Below are 15,859 nucleotides of genomic sequence, written 5' to 3' on the forward strand. Positions count from 1 at the left end.
TTATGCTTTTGAATTATGGTGCTGGAGGAGACACTTGAGAGTCCCATGGACTGCAAGAAGATCAAACCTATCCATTCTTAAGGAAATCAGCCCTGAGTGCTCACTGGAAGGACAGATCCTGAAGCTGAGACTCCAATACTTTGGCCACCTCATGAGAAGAGAAGACTCCCTGGAAAAGACCCTGATGGTGGGAAAGATGGAGGGCACAAGGAGAAGGGGACGACAGAGGACGAGGTGGTTGGACAGTGTTCTCGAAGCTACCAGCATGAGTTTGACTAAACTGTGGGAGGCAGTGGAAGACATAAGTGCCTGGCGTGCTCTGGTCCATGGGGTCACGAAGAGTCGGACACGACTAAACGACTAAACAACAACAACAACCTTTCCACCTAGACTAATTCCCAGGGTTCTTTGGATGGAAGTACTGATGGTCTTAATAGGCTTGTGCTGTGTTTTTCAAGCTACATTTCTGAGAATCCTAGGGTTCCTCATAGGCTTATCAAAGAACCTCACCAACAGATCTAGTAATGGGAGACAAATTTCTATGGAAGGCAGCTTACCATCTGCTGCTGCTGCCACTACCAGCACCATTTATATTTCAAAGTGTCTGGGGATATTCTGGAGTACATTTGGGGTTCTCGTGCGGCAGCAATTAGTCCCAGTGGGCCTGGGATGCCTGAACCCCACCTGTGCTGAGAACGTGGCCCAGAACCCTCCACAGCATTCAAGGATTCATCAGCAGACAACTTCGTCTGGAATGGATTCTCTGAAGCTGCAGAATTTGAAAACCATTGCTAGTATAGGTCGCATTTTCTGAGACAAAATCACTTCCGGTGCCTTCAAACTAGGCTGTTCTTCTCAGTTTTTCATTTTTCAAACATTAAGCTGAGTTCTCCACGTTCCCCCATCACTTGCAAGTTCTTATTTTTTATTTTATTTTTTTAAAAAATTATTATGAAGATTTATCAGCATTTTAGTGTTGCATTCTGCTCATATGCACATTGATGTATGAAGCTTTGCCTAATACAGTACAATTTTTAACGTTCTTTAAGTGTTATATATGCATTCTGTGCACCCTTTAGCCAGTCTAGGCATTTCAGTATATATTCCTTGGTTGGAGAACTTCGTTGCGAAATTTGTAGAAGCGCCCATTTCAAAGAATGACTTTGTTTCAGTTCGCGTATTGCTTCAGGAAGTGCGAATTGGGTAGATTTGCCTTTTCAGAGCGAACTGAACTGGGTTTCTTCCCTACTATAGACCTCCCACGATGGAAGCATGAGTTTTCAATATTTGAATATCTTTTCTTTACCCGCCCCCCCATCTAGTTTGCTTAATTCTTATTTTGTCTCTCCCCTGTTTTTTATTTTCTTTTAAGAGAGGCCAGCTTTTTGGCAATAAGCCTTCGTCCTTGCCAAGGAATTCGGAAAGTTTGGTTGGTATTTTTAGTAAGTGAAATTTCCACCAGGTGTTCACCGTCTGTCTGGGTTCACTGAGGCATCACCCTAGAAATGAGTTATTTAAATGAAAAACAAGACAAGATCCAAAGTCATCCCCCTCTGCACCCATGTTTCAGTTTTTGTTGTTAATCAATTTATCACCCACACTTCACCAGGAGGTCCAAGGGTAGGTTTGTTGTTGTTTAGTCATTTAGTCGTGTCCGACTCTTCGTGACCCGTGGACCAGAGCACGCCAGGCACTTCTGTCTTCCACTGCCTCCCGCAGTTTGGTCAAACTCATGCTGGTAGCTTCGAGAACACCATCCAACCATCTCGTCCTCTGTCGTCCCCTTCTCCTTGTGCCCTCCATCTTTCCCAACATCAGGGTCTTTTCCAGGGAGTCTTCTCTTCTCATGAGGTGGCCAAAGTGTTGGAGCCTCAGCTTCAGGATCTGTCCTTCCAGTGAGCACTCAGGGCTGATTTCCTTAAGAATGGATAGGTTTGATCTTCTTGCAGTCCATGGGACTCTCAAGAGTCTCCTCCAGCACCATAATTCAAAAGCATCAATTCTTCAGCGATCAGCCTTCTTTATGGTCCAGCTCTCACTTCCATACATCACTACTGAGAAAACCATAGCTTTAACTATACAGACCTTTGTTGGCAAGGCGATGTCTCTGCTTTTTAAGATGCTGTCTAAGTTTGTCATTGCTTTTCTCCCAAGAAGCAGGCGTCTTTTAATTTCGCGGCTGCTGTCACCATCTGCAGTGATCATGGAGCCCAAGAAAGTAAAAACAACAGTTTTTACTTTCAACAACAGTTTAAAATTCAGAATTAAAAACAATCAAATTATATTACAGGAATCGGGTAAGTTCTGAAAATATATCAGGTGTCAAAAGCCAGGGTAAAGAGGTCTGTCTTCAGCATATGATGGAAACTACATAAAACAGAGGGAATTCTGCAACCTAGGACAGAGCTTTACAAACTGTGTGTTGCGACACATTAGTGTGTCAGCTGCAGTGTTTAGGTGTGTTGTGTTCCTCTCAGGGCTGGGAATATGTTCATTTAACCTCTGGTCTGCTCGTAAAACTAAATTACTGTGTTGTGAAATGTTGCATGTCTAAAAAGTGTGTTGCCAACATGAAAAACTCTGACCTAGGAGCTGACATAAAGGATTCCCTCTCCCAGACTACCCTGGCTAAATTTCTGAGGGTGACAGAATGACTAATCTGCTGATCTTAACACCCAAGAAAGTCTGTAGGGAAGGAAGCGATCTTTCAGGTATTTGGGTCTTTTGCCGTTTAGGGTTTTAAACACCTTGAATTGTGCTCGGAAATGAATTGGCAATTGCCCACTCACTGTTAGTACTGCCCACTCATTGTTCTCTCTCACCGTAAGCCTCATAACTTCCCACCCTTCAACATGTGCCCCATCTTCCATCATGTCAATTTCCCCTCATGGGACGAAGAATGGGAATTACACATTAACCACCCACACCTAGTGTGGATGTACCCTTTGCCTTGGGGAAAGCTTGAGGAGGCATGAACAAGACGGGGGGGGGCTGAGTCATACTCTTGTCACAACAGCATAGGTAAGGTTTTCCTCTGGTTTTTTTCTTCCTACACTGCTCCACCCGTAACAGTTATGTGTCAGAGCTCCATGGGTGGAAGGAATGACATGGTTTTTCAAAAGCTGACATTAGCGTGGAGTGGAGTGGGAAGGGACCCCGGAGAAGCGGCTTCTGCCTTGCTCTACCAATGTATGAATCAGCCCTGAGCGTGTGGCAGTGTGTTGCCTTCCTCGTGTGAAAGGCTCTGACGGTTGCAAATCCTAACTTTAAGCCTCCCCTCCACAGCCACATGTACGCACAAGCAGGCAGGGACGGTTGGATGGGGTCACAGAACCACTGGCGGCCTTCCTCCATTGTTCGTCTTCCCTCTTTTTCAGTGACTGGTTTTACACAGGAGTTGGGAGTGGGAGCATCTTGAACAATTCATGCTAAGGAGTGATGAGTCAAACAAAGATTCTTAACCAGCTGTAGAAAGGTGGCCAGCGGTGCCACATTCCCCTCCAGTTTTTTCATCCTGTCTCCTGTGGATGGAGTGGGCTGAGGGAGGAAATTCAGTTCTCTAGATTGTGGTCTCAGCGTGTAAATGCTGTGATACCTTTGAAGCCTTTGACCAACCACAAATCCCTAGCTGTTGCTGAATCCCAGTTCCCAGCAGGGGCAAAACAAGGCTTTATTTCACCCGGGTCAAAGACCCACCCCACACATTTTTGTACACAGGCTGGGAGCCTCAAGGGCACCCCTCTGGAGGTTTCACCTGAGGCAAAAAAATGGATAGCCCCCCCCAGTAGCTACGGCACTGACTCCCATCATCCCTGACCATGCTGGTTAGGAATGATGGATGTTGTTGTCTAGATATAAACGGAATGAGACAGAACCATCGCAGTGACTTTTGTTAAAAAATGGAAGTTGGAAAGGTGAGGAGCAGATACAAGTGGCTGTTAAGAAGAGAGATGGTGAGAGATAGAGAAAGGCAGGCAGCAGTTCCTCTGTCTTTGTCGGTGCAATTTTAAACACATCTATTTGGCAGCAAGGCTCTCTGATTCCAATAGGACTCACCAGCATTTAAATGTGCTCAGAATTGCAGCCTCACAATGCAAACCTCTGCACTGGGAAGGGCTGCAGCTCAGCAGTAAAGTATCTGCTTTGCATCCAGAATATCCCAGCTTCAGTCCTCAGCATCTGCAGGTAGAGTCGGGAGAATCCCTTGCCTGCTGCCAGTCAGTGTAGACTGGAGTGGCTAACATGGTGCATTGCAGATGCTGTTAGATTCCAACTCCTACCATCCCTGGTTGTGTTTGCTGAGAATGATGGGATACAGAGTCCAGCAACGCCTGGAGGGCACCGCTTTGCTACCCCTGGTGTAGACAACACTGAGCTAGGACCAGTGGTTTGACATAAAATAAAGCAGCTTCCAGTGTCCCTTTGTCTATACAGAAGTAAATCCTGTTGAATTGTGTGACACTTCTTACCAAGTAAATTAATATGTAGGTAAGGCCATGGTTTCTGTCCCCTCCAGCTTCCTTGGCCTGTTGGGGAGGGGATATTCAGAATTCTCAATAGGCAGAGCTCTCCTGGTGATCTTAACAGGGGTGCCCAAACTTTTTTCAAAGAGGGCCAGATTTGATGAAGTGAACATGCTTGAGGGCCGACCAAAGTTGTTGACTTTTTTTTAGGGTTGAAGGTTGTTGAGCTTTTTTAGGATTTTCCCCAAAAGTTGTTGACCTTTTTTTCAGGGTTTTAACCTGGGGGCCAGATTAAACCAATTGACAGATTAGGCCCCGAAAACGAACTTTGGACATGCCTGCCTTAACTCATAGCCAAGCGCAAGTGAAAGGTTTTCAAATCGAGTCGCTTTTTCAAGACACATATAAGCCTCACTGAGCAAGGCTGGGCTATTCTCTCTTCCCTTTACCTCCTGCCAGTGAAGACAGGGTTTGTCACCGAACTGCTCTTTTCTCACAGCTTCTGCTTTCTGCACCTTCTGCATGTTGGTCCGCATGTTTCCCGTCATGCTTTTTTAGAAAGCACCTACATGCAAACTGAAAAATCGCTCAAGCTTTTGCTCGGGGGAACCTTCGAGCACTAGAGCATGGCTGGGGCTTCAGTCAGGAGGGCTCAGGTGCATCCTTTCAGTTCCTTATCAAAAGTGAATCAGGGGCAGAGAGATGCACTAGGCAGAGGCAGATGGCCTGAAGGAAAAGCAAAAGGCGGGTATTTTTCTTTAGGAGGAATTTTCAGTAAGAATCTTGCAAAGAGGTTCCCACAGGCAGAATCCCAAAGCAGGTGAGTTGTATTGTTCATGTCTCCACTTCCCCAACCTGGGTCAGCCTTTTGCACAGTCAGTTTCCTTGGGAGTGGAGAGTGCCATGGACTTGTGCAGTGTGATTTTGTAACTAGGGATGCCAGGGTATTCAGTTCGCATTTAAAGGCAAACCTATCTAATTTGCCATTTCCAAAACAGTACAATCCAAACAGAGCCACTCTTTGAAATTCGCACTTCTCTGATGTTTTTGCATATGCAGTTCATCAGCCAAGAAATGTGTGCAAAAGTGCATATGCTGGGGATAAAACATCATTAAAATGTGTATATTAGTGAAAACAATATACAGAAATGTGTTACTATAGGGGAAATTGCTTTGCAAAAATATGTATACAAATGTGTGCGCGCTTGGATAAATTCATAGCAAAATGCCGATGACTTTTCCTGAGGAGTGATGTGGAAATGTGGAGAAAAGAACTTAACATTGGAGAAACTAGAAACCAGAGAAACAGAAACTGGCAGATTTCCCCACCCTTCTTTAGGACATCTACTTATTTGCATTGTGCAAACTGGGAGGAAGGCACGCACCCAGGTGCCCAGTGCTGGTCTGTATGGTTTCCAAAAACCAACAGCTTAGCCTTTTTTCCCTCAAGGCTCCTTCTTATCAGCCAGCTGCAAAAACTTGTTTCTCCTTGACTGGTTTCGTCCAACTGCCAAGATCCTTCTCCTTTGGCCCCACACATGCAGATGCTCCTCAAGCAAACACATACGATTAGTAAACTCTACCCATACAAAAACCTCAAGAGGTAGTCACTGTGCATATCCAGTGAGGATGTCTGAAACCATATTCTGCAATCAAAGCATATCTTCAGAAGTTGATACATTCACTCCCCACGCTACTTTTCTCAAACCATAGAGCTGGGAGCAGACAGAAGATAGTTTGGGATCTACTGGTAGATCTCTGTGTGGTTTGCAGTACACTGGCAAAGACTTTCTGACTCAGGGGTCGGCAAAGTTTTTGTGGCTTGGCCAGTTCATAGTCCTGCAGACGCCTTGGTGGGCTGAGCTTCCTGCAGCCAATGGGAACCCAGCCAGCATCACGGAAGGCAGTCCCCGCTCTGCTCCGCGCTGGAGGTCCATGGGCCGGTTAAACGGCCTTAGGTTGCCGCCCCCTGTTCTGACTCCTAGTTGCTCAACGATAAGAAGAAGAAAACGTTTACATCTAAACTGGGCTGCTGACATGAAGAAAGCTTGGGTGGCCAGGACTGGGCCTTTGTATTAAATGATCATTTAATGCAAAAGTCCACTCCTGGCCACCCAAGATTTCTTCAACAAGCTCAACATACCAGCTGTCCTTCATGTGCATTTATTATGGAGTCCCTCAAATTTCATCTGCTACAGAAAGGCAATGAATGGTAAACTCCACAATTGTTACTAAGACTGTGATCCTATTTCCACTTACATGGGAGTGTGCCCTAGTGAATGAACACAGTGGAACTTACCAGCAAGTAAACATGCATAGGATTTTGCTTCCTATGTTTGTTTCAAGACAGTTGTGGTGATGGATGCACTGCGTCATACTCCCAGCTGCTTCCAAAGTAGTCAGTTCTCTGGTAGTGGCCATGTGCAACTCTTAAGCACAGATCCTTTGGCCCTCCAGATGCTGCTGAACTACAATTCCCATCATCCCTGGCCATTGGTAAGCCTTGGTGGGCCTGATAGGAACTATAGTTCAGCAACATCTAGAGGTCCACAGCTTCTCCATACCTGCCTTATGTGGAAATGATCCTATGAGCCAATAGATTCTACGGGCTTCTCCAGACGACCTATTTATGGAGCTTCCACCATGATTTGTGTTCTAGGCAGGTTTCTCAAAAATCCAAAGCTGTCCAATGAGGACCGAACGTGTTCAGTGGGCACAGAACGACAGGAAGGGGAATGGAAAACTGGGAGGGAAAGAAATGCAATGATTGGGAACCTGAACAGACAGACTTTACACTGCAGCATTTATTTATTTATTTTATTTTTTTCAGGTCCCAGTTGCATAGACTCACCATAGCTTTTCAAAGACTTGAATGCAATGGGAAGGGCTACGTGTAACTCTTTGCGGGGGGGGGGGGCAAATTAAATTTCATTCATAGAGAAGTTGAACTGTGCTCATGTATATATTATGTAAATTGAATTTGCACGACTTATTTCGTGTAATTCTGCATCGTTTACAAGTTTTTGCTTAACTCATTCTGTTGGCCATAGAGCGAGAAGCGGGCTTTCCCCTACCTACAGAAATATTACCTTTACAGCTACAGCGTGATGCTGTTTTTAAATGAAGCATGAGGTGTTTCAGGGCAACTCATCCATTATAAACAAATGTGTTTAATGAAGTCTTAGTGTTGAGGCTTTAAAAAAAGAAAAAATGACAAGCAGTCTCAGGAGAAGGTGGGAGGGAGGGCTTTCCCTGTTGACTATTCTGGCTCAGATCCTGCCCACAGGTTGATTTTCCTTCTTCAGGGTTCACATGCATCAGCCCTGAGAGGGGAAGCAGGCACCTTGAGGTGATTTTGGAACGGAACAATATCTGGCAGAGGAAGAGTTAAGCACCATACACATACTCCCACCAACACTCCTATTGGTCTATGCCTGTCAGTGCCAGATTTATGTATAAGCTCAACAGGCTATATCTTAGGGCCCCACTCTCCCCCCAAAAAATTAAAGGGAAAAAACTGGATGTACATTTCCAAAATATAAGATAAAAAACAAATAAAATAAAACCTACACCAGTGTTTTGTTTTGTGTAGGCTCCTATTAGGTCCATAAATTACCATATAGCATATATTCAACACAAAAAACAGTGGCAATTTGTTGTTGACAAAGGACAGCTGGACATATAAAGGGCCCCATTACCTTTAGTAGCCTCAAACCTGAATCTGGCCCTCGTCCCTGTGATAAATAGCAAATTCCATTCCTGGTGCCTGGATCATTTTGGTTCTGGATGTCTTCTAGATAAAACAAACAAGACTCAAAGAGACCTAATTCTGAAGTGCTCGGTGGAGCCTTCCCCCAGTATTTTTAGGGCCATGTGATGAAAAGCCAGCACACAGAAGTAGCCTCCATCCCTTCGACCCAGGTGGTATTGCAAGGTTGTGTACAATGGGTTGCTGCTTAAAGACTTTCAATCAGAGGTGACTCTAATGCCAAAAGCAGCTGTCTTTGGAGTTTCAAACAGTTCATTGAGCTGAGTGTTTTCTTGCTCCTGCAGCTGCTCAGAAATCCAGAACACTTCCTGGCCTCAGGTGAGCACAGAAGTGGCTCCAGAATGACAGCTTATAAGACAGAGATATGGATTGATCAGTGGGTGGAAGAAATATTAGAATTAAGCGTCAAGGAAACAGTGATGAAATACTCCTGATCTTACCTGGGAGCCATATCTTGAGTTGCTGGATCTTGAATGGATCCATCTTGTCTTCATGTTGTTGTTTCTCTTCTCTGCCCTGCCTTCATCTCTATCTCTCTCCTATTTTCCCTTCTCTTTTTCTGGTTTCTTCATACTGTGAGCAGTTGTGAATGGGGTGGGCAGTGGGGAATTGAAAGAGGGTGGGCATTAAAAAATGGTTTTCTTTGGCCTAAATCAGGGATGGGAAAACTGCTTTTCCAGATTATCAGACTCCAGTTTCCATCATCACAGACCATTGAATGTGCTGTCTGGGGCTGATGAGAACTGGAGATGAACAAAATTCCCACCTCTGGTCTAAATGGCTTATAACCTATAATAGTTTGAATTCAATCTGCCCCCTGCCCCGCCCCCCCCCAAAAGAAGTTTTAAGATCTGGAAAAGGCAAACAAGAAAATTAAGGAAAAAACCATTTTGCATTATTTTTGCTGGTAATGGGGGAGGGGGGAAGCATGGCTGACTTCTTTCTATGGATTCTCAATTTTTATCCATCTCCTCACATTTGGGACCTGTCTTCCATTTCCCTGCACCCACCCCTCCAGAGGATGGCTTGCTTAAAGGCAAAGGTCAATACACTGAAAAAGAAGATGGCGTCTTGAATTCTGAACCAATGGAAAACCGAGGAGAGCCTGGGAGCCTTTATAACTGTCAGCAGGAGTATGGAGAGTATGAAAGCATCGAGCTAGAAAGGCATTCCGGACCATACGACCTCATCAGGCCATCTAGTGGAAAGCTGATTTGCCACATTTGTGGGTTGCGCTGTGTCAGCCTCAATGTCTTGATGGTTCACAAACGCAGCCACACTGGTAATTACTTTTAGTCCTTTCTAAGGCAAGGCCGGTGTTATAAATGCATTTGATCTGGGCCCACTAAGTTTACCACCCCTGTGTCAAGTTGAGTGGGGAGTTGAGGTGGGGGGAGAAATTTGATTCAGTTCACATTTTAAGCTAAATTTATCACATTGCCACTTCCTGGAAAAAAACCATGAGAACCAAAACACAGCTGTCCTTCAAAATTTGCACTTATCTGAATTTTGCAATGCGGTTTTCCAACCAAAAATTGTGATTACAAAAAGAGTGGTCCCACTGAAATGAATGAGTTGGTCGTCCTGTCCATCAATTTCAGTGGATCTGCTTCAAGCAAGAATTACGCTGCACGCAACACCTAGTCTTTAAGCTGCCACAAGACTCTTGCTATTCCTGGTGAAGAATGCCACTAAGTTTAATTCAGGGAAGGAGTGTGGTGTGGCTGTCAAAAAAAAAAGGGTAATGCCACTCTCATTTGGCTGTTACCTTACCACCACCAGCAACACACAAAAACACACACACTTTAGGTCTGTGGGGCGGCCCTTGCGTTCCCTCTTTTGGCCACTGCTGGGTGGTGTGGCATCTGAAGCCCCGCCTGGCAGCCCTCAGGCAGAATTATGTATAATTTGTGTTTTCAGTATAGAGACTATACTGCCTGCATGATAGCACTTAAGTGATACCTTTTTCTCCTCCTTCCATGGTGTTTTTAAGGTGAGCGCCCTTTCCAGTGTAACCAGTGCGGGGCCTCGTTTACTCAGAAGGGCAACCTTCTCCGCCATGTTAAACTTCACACCGGGGAAAAGCCATTCAAATGCCACCTTTGCAGCTATGCCTGTCAAAGGAGAGATGCGCTCACTGGTCACTTAAGGACACATTCTGGTAAGTGATTTCAAAAAAACACCGTACTTTTCTGTGTAGAAGACGAGGGTTTTTTTTTTACTCTAAAATAAGGTTAAAAATCGGGGGCATCTCATACACGGATAGTGCAAATGCGGGACAGGCGATTTGTTGCAGCTGCGAGCAGGAGCTTGTCGGCGGCGATCGGGTGGGTGATTGGTTGCTGCTGCAAGGGCTGCTTAGGATTGGCTGTTGGTGCGACAATGGGTGGCTGATTGGTGGCTGCGTCAAGGGTTGCTGAGGATTAGCTGTTGGTGTGGCACTTGTGTGTGCGATTTTGGGGGCATTCCCCTCCAAAAAAGCTCAACAAATCTGGGCAATCCTTCCTGAAAAAAGGTTCAACAACTTTGGTCCATCTCCCCCCATTTTCTTAATTTGGGGTCCCCAAAAGTAGGGGGCGTCTTATACATGGGGGCATCTCATATACAGTAAAAAATTGTAGTTTCCCCCCTCCCCCCACCTGCCCTCATCGAACGGCTCCAGTTCCTTTTCCTCTTCACTTTCAGACTTTCAAACTCTTTACCACCCCCTTTGCCATGAGTAATTACTTTTACATCCAAATAGTGCGTGAGAGTCAACTAACCACTAACTAACACAAGATTGATCAAAGTCATTGATGCTGATGTGTCGCACTTATCTAGGAAACTGTGATGAAGTCACACCGTTTTGTGTGTGTGTGTTATAAGCAATCAACTTTACAAAGAGAATTGATGTCTAGTCTTAGCATCATGCATGTGGAAGCACTGAATGCTGATTGGCAGAGCTGCTGTGTTGTCACAAAATGTTCACAAATCGTTTAGTGCCATCGATTAGCATTTTAGTCTTAAGAGAGAAGGTCAGTCTGACTGGGAATAACATCTCACACAACCTGTAGGGACAGGAGTAGCTTTCTGATGCACGTTGAAGGTTGGAAGGAGGCCCTGGAAAAAAGCAAAGGAGGAAGGGGACCTGGAATCATAGAATCAGAGAATTGTAGAGTTGGAAGGGATCCTGAGGGTCATTTAGTCTAACCCCCTGCAGGGCAGCGATCTCAATTTCCTCCAACAGTGGAAGTAGAACATACATAGCCATTATGTCTAACAGCCATTGTTATTATCCTTTGTGAATTTGACGACCCCTCTTTTAAAGCCATACAAGCAAGATAGCTGAAGGACGTGTGCAGAGCAGGCTAAAAGGCTAAAAGGAGAAGGGAACTTGATCAAATCTGAGAGAGAAGATGGGAGACGAAAGGAGGCTAATGAGAGAGGGGGCTCTGAGGAAATTTCAAAGTGCATAAGGACAGCAGGAGCTGTGTACATGAAGCATGAGAAGGGCTAGGCAGAGAGGCTGAAGAAAATAGGACAGAATGGGTGCCAGAGACATGGAGTAGTCATGGAGAATGCAGGACTGGGGTAAAATCTCCCATAGAGCCCTGGAACATTAGGGACTATGTACCGTTGGCAAGAAGAAAGTGGACAGATAAGGGAGGTTTGGGAGACTGGTGTCTACGGGCCATACAGAGAAATCTTGTTGGTGATCATGGACCCACACTTTGCTCTTCTGCATTTTCCTTCAGCTGCAAAATGGGTACAGTTGGGATTGGAGGGGAAATATTCAATGTCACTGTCAAATATTTAAGTCCACTGGGCAATTGGGTATCTGGAATTATTCCATATATATATGTGTGTGTGTGTGTATATATATATATATATATATATATATATATATATATATATAGTTTTATTCATTTTTTTTAACATATCATTTTCAACAGTAATTAAACATACTTTTACATCTTATTCAAATTTTTGACTTCCATCAGTCCTGTCTGAAAATTTTCCAATCTAATCTCTCAGTATGCATTTCTTATCTTCCCTATTACATTTCAAACTCATAACCAATATCTCTATCTTTTTCTACTTTGTAACACTTCGTATATTTTTCCTTACAAAACTTCTTGTAGTCCTACTAGCGTCATTTGTTGATTACAGTTGCTCTTCAAATAACTCATATACTTCTTCCAATCTTCTGTAAATCTCTGGTCCCGCAGGTTTCGAATCCTTCCTGTCATTTTGTCCAATTCTGCATAGTCCATTAATTTCGTCTGCCATTCTTCTTTCGTCGGAATTTCTTCTTGTTTCCATTTCTGGGCTAACAATACTCTTGCCGCAGTTGTTGCATATAAAAACAATTTAACATCTTGCCTATTAATATCCTGACCTATAATACCAAGTAAAAATGCTTCTGGTTTTTTTTTAAAAAATGTATATTTCAACATCTTTTTCATCTCATTATATATCATTTCCCAGAAGTTCTTTACTTTTTTACATTCCCACCACATATGCTAAATGTTCTTTCTTTTTCTTTACATTTCCAACATTTATTATTTGTCTTATACATTTTAGCTAATTTCACTGGTGTAATATACCATCTATACATCATTTTCATCATATTCTCTTTCAAAGCATTACAGGCTGTAAATTTTATCCTTTCATTCCACAACCTTTCCCATTCTTCAAGCTGTATATTATATCCAAAGTCTTTTGCCCAAGGGTATCTGAAATTATTCCAGTCCCTGATGCAATCTGATTGCTCATGCAGGAGAATTCAAGGGATGGACAAGGCAATAATTTTAAGCCACTGGTTTACATATTAAAATTGATGCCTCAGTAACACAGTCCACGCACAGAAAGATAACAGTCCTTTTGTTTGCTTGCTTATTCCTCCTAGTGGAGAAACCATTCAAGTGCGAATTCTGTGGACGGAGTTACAAACAAAGAAGCTCATTGGAAGAACACAAAGAGAGATGCCGGACTTACCTGCAGAATGCTACCCTTGGTGAAGCTGGTGAGCCCCTCAAAATTAATTAGGTTCAGAGAATTCTGAATTATGTTGGAGTATCGAGGAGGGGAAGATCCTGGAACAGAGTTCCATGAAGAATTGTTTCCCTCCCTTTGCGAGGGAAATCCATGTGGCTCTGGGGAATCAAATAATTTCAGGCACGTAGACCTTCCTCCATCATGGCGAATTTTGTGCATAGTTGCTATAAACAGATCCTATTACCAGGAATGAATTCAATCTCAAATAACATATTCAGGCATGTTTTTATACCAAAAAAAAAAAAAGTCTATTTAAATGCCACAAGGCAGTGGGAGAGGATACAGCTGCCATTCCACCAGTAGCCTCAGCCAGTTCTAATCCACTCTACCTGTTGTACAAATCCGGCCCCTGGTTTTACCCCACAGTCCCCTTGGAAGGCCAAGGGTAGTGGTGGAGGGATGGGGTGGAAAGCAAAGCAGTTGTCTCAAGGCATTTTAAAGGGCTGCCTGGGATCTTTGTGCATTCTGGCAAACCGTTTCAGATGACTTCGATTACAGAGAACTTGTGCCGTTCTGGTTTGTTGCTTCTGCAGTACAAGGTGGATGGGAAGTTCCTGGCAACATCCACCCCAATTTATAGGGTCACAGCCACACCATACATTTCAAAGCACATATGGGTCACATGGCTCTCCCCAAAGAATCCTGGGAATTGTAGCTCTGTGATGGGTTAAAAACAACAGTTCTCAGGATTTTTTGCTGTTAAAGTGGTATAAATTTGCTTTCAACATACAGCGTGGATGTGGCCAAGGAACTAAGCAGAGAAGTTGCAATTGGAAATATATCGGATTGTAGTCTGAAAATAAATGGGCATTTAGGCTCAGGGCCTTTTCTGTGGTGGCGGCTTAAAGGTGGAACACAACTCTGCTCAGAAGCTCAGCTGGAACCTTCTAGATTATCTTTACAACACCGGTTTAAAGCTTGCTTTATTACCAAGCTTTTTAATTCGTTGAATTTTCGTAATGGAATTTCCTGCCGCGCTTGTTGTTTTTACTGTAGATCTTATTGGTTGATTAGGTTGCGGCTTATAATAAATAACACCCCGCCCCAAATAAAGAACAACATGTTTATGAACTCACATTCAACATTTTAAATTTCACTTGAACTTTGGTGCAATTCGTAAATGTTGGGTAAATTTCAAAAACGGTCACATGACAGTGGCATAAAGAATGATTTATTGGTGTGATCAACTGATGTCAGTATAGGGATATATATGTATATATATAGATAGATATAGATATATAGATAGATGTGTGTGTGTGTGTACTCCTTTTGTTACTAGAGGGTGTAAGGGAAACGATCGTGGTTGTTGCAAGCAGGGAGGATCTGTGGGCGTACTGAATCTAGTTTGAACTACTCGGAGGAGTGAGTGTGGGGGATTTTGCTCCGTGTTTGTCTTCTCTGAGGCGTCTCATCTGCGTTTTGACTGCTCCTCTGGAATTTGCCATTGATTGAAAAGGTTAGCATTTGTGACCACATGGCTGGGAAGGAAGAAAAAAAAAGTTCATACCCCAAACCCTGCATGCAGCATTGTAATTCAAACGTGACTCCTATGCCTGATCAGAGATCCTTATCGGGCCACCAATCAGTTGTCTTGTTCCGTGCTCCATTCCCCTAATGACCACATCATTTGGTGTGACAGGAAGCAAGGCCGCTCATTCAGGTCTCATTTAGCACTTCTGAGGTTATGTTAACCAAACCCTCTCGCTGTGAGAAATGTGAAACTGTTAAGGCCTGGGCTGACAGAAATCTCATGTTGGGAACAGCCTGAATTGCACCCTGAAAAGGCATGCCGTTGCTGCGTTGCTAGAATAGAGGACCAAAGGAGAAGGAGAGAGAGACAGAGAGAGGGGTTGGGGAGGGGATAAGAGCACCCCAAAAGTTGGTGCTTTCTGCTTTCTGCTTCCCCTTTGCCCTCTCCTTCTCTGCTCACTTGCAGTAGAGTGGTACCTCGGGTTACATACGCTTCAGGTTACAGACTCCACTAACCCAGAAATAGTGCTTCAGGATGAGAACAGAAATCGTGCTCCAGCGGCGCAGCAGCAGCAGCAGGAAGCCCCATTAGCTAAAGTGGTGCTTCAGGTTAAGAACAGTTTCAGGTTAAGAATGGACCTCCGGAACGAATTAAGTACTTAACCCGAAGTACCACTGTACAGGGATCCTTCTGTCCCTAGGCCACACAAGAGGTCTCCTTACCACCATCGAAACCGATCTTTCACTTCCCTCACATTATCTGTATTAACATTTTGTGACAGTCCCTTCCCCACTCCACATTTAGATTGTACCTCCTTTGGCATCACAGCAGCACTTCAGTAAATAAATGGCTGGGGAAGCTAATGTCACATGTGATAAGATCTGGGGTGGGGAGCCTTGTTCCTAGGTGTGAATGGTGCCCCTCCAGGTCATTCTGTCTGGCCCTGGGGGCTTTCCCCAAGCCACACCCCCTCACCCTCGGGCACCTCTGCCTGGCTGAAATGTGTCCTTGAGCTCTGATAATGCCTATTGCTTGTCCGTGTGGAGATGTTGGGGGAGTGGGGGTGCATAGGAAAAAACCATTTTTTAAAAAAAGATGGCTGAAAAATAGCTGTGTAAA

General features: G+C 44.2%; 1 protein-coding gene across 1 annotated transcript in view; it reads left to right on the forward strand.

The window, feature by feature from the left end:
* The window catches only part of IKZF3 (IKAROS family zinc finger 3), a 59,758-nt gene that overhangs the window by 22,329 nt on the left and 21,570 nt on the right, over positions 1-15,859 (forward strand). The window contains exons 4-6 of the mRNA XM_053361892.1: positions 9,251-9,514; positions 10,226-10,393; positions 13,121-13,237. Of these exons, the coding sequence (XP_053217867.1) occupies positions 9,251-9,514; positions 10,226-10,393; positions 13,121-13,237 (549 nt within the window). The remainder of the gene's footprint in view (positions 1-9,250; positions 9,515-10,225; positions 10,394-13,120; positions 13,238-15,859) is intronic.

This window comes from Podarcis raffonei, chromosome 13 (genome assembly GCF_027172205.1).
Source record: "Podarcis raffonei isolate rPodRaf1 chromosome 13, rPodRaf1.pri, whole genome shotgun sequence".
NCBI classification, from domain to species: domain Eukaryota; kingdom Metazoa; phylum Chordata; class Lepidosauria; order Squamata; family Lacertidae; genus Podarcis; species Podarcis raffonei.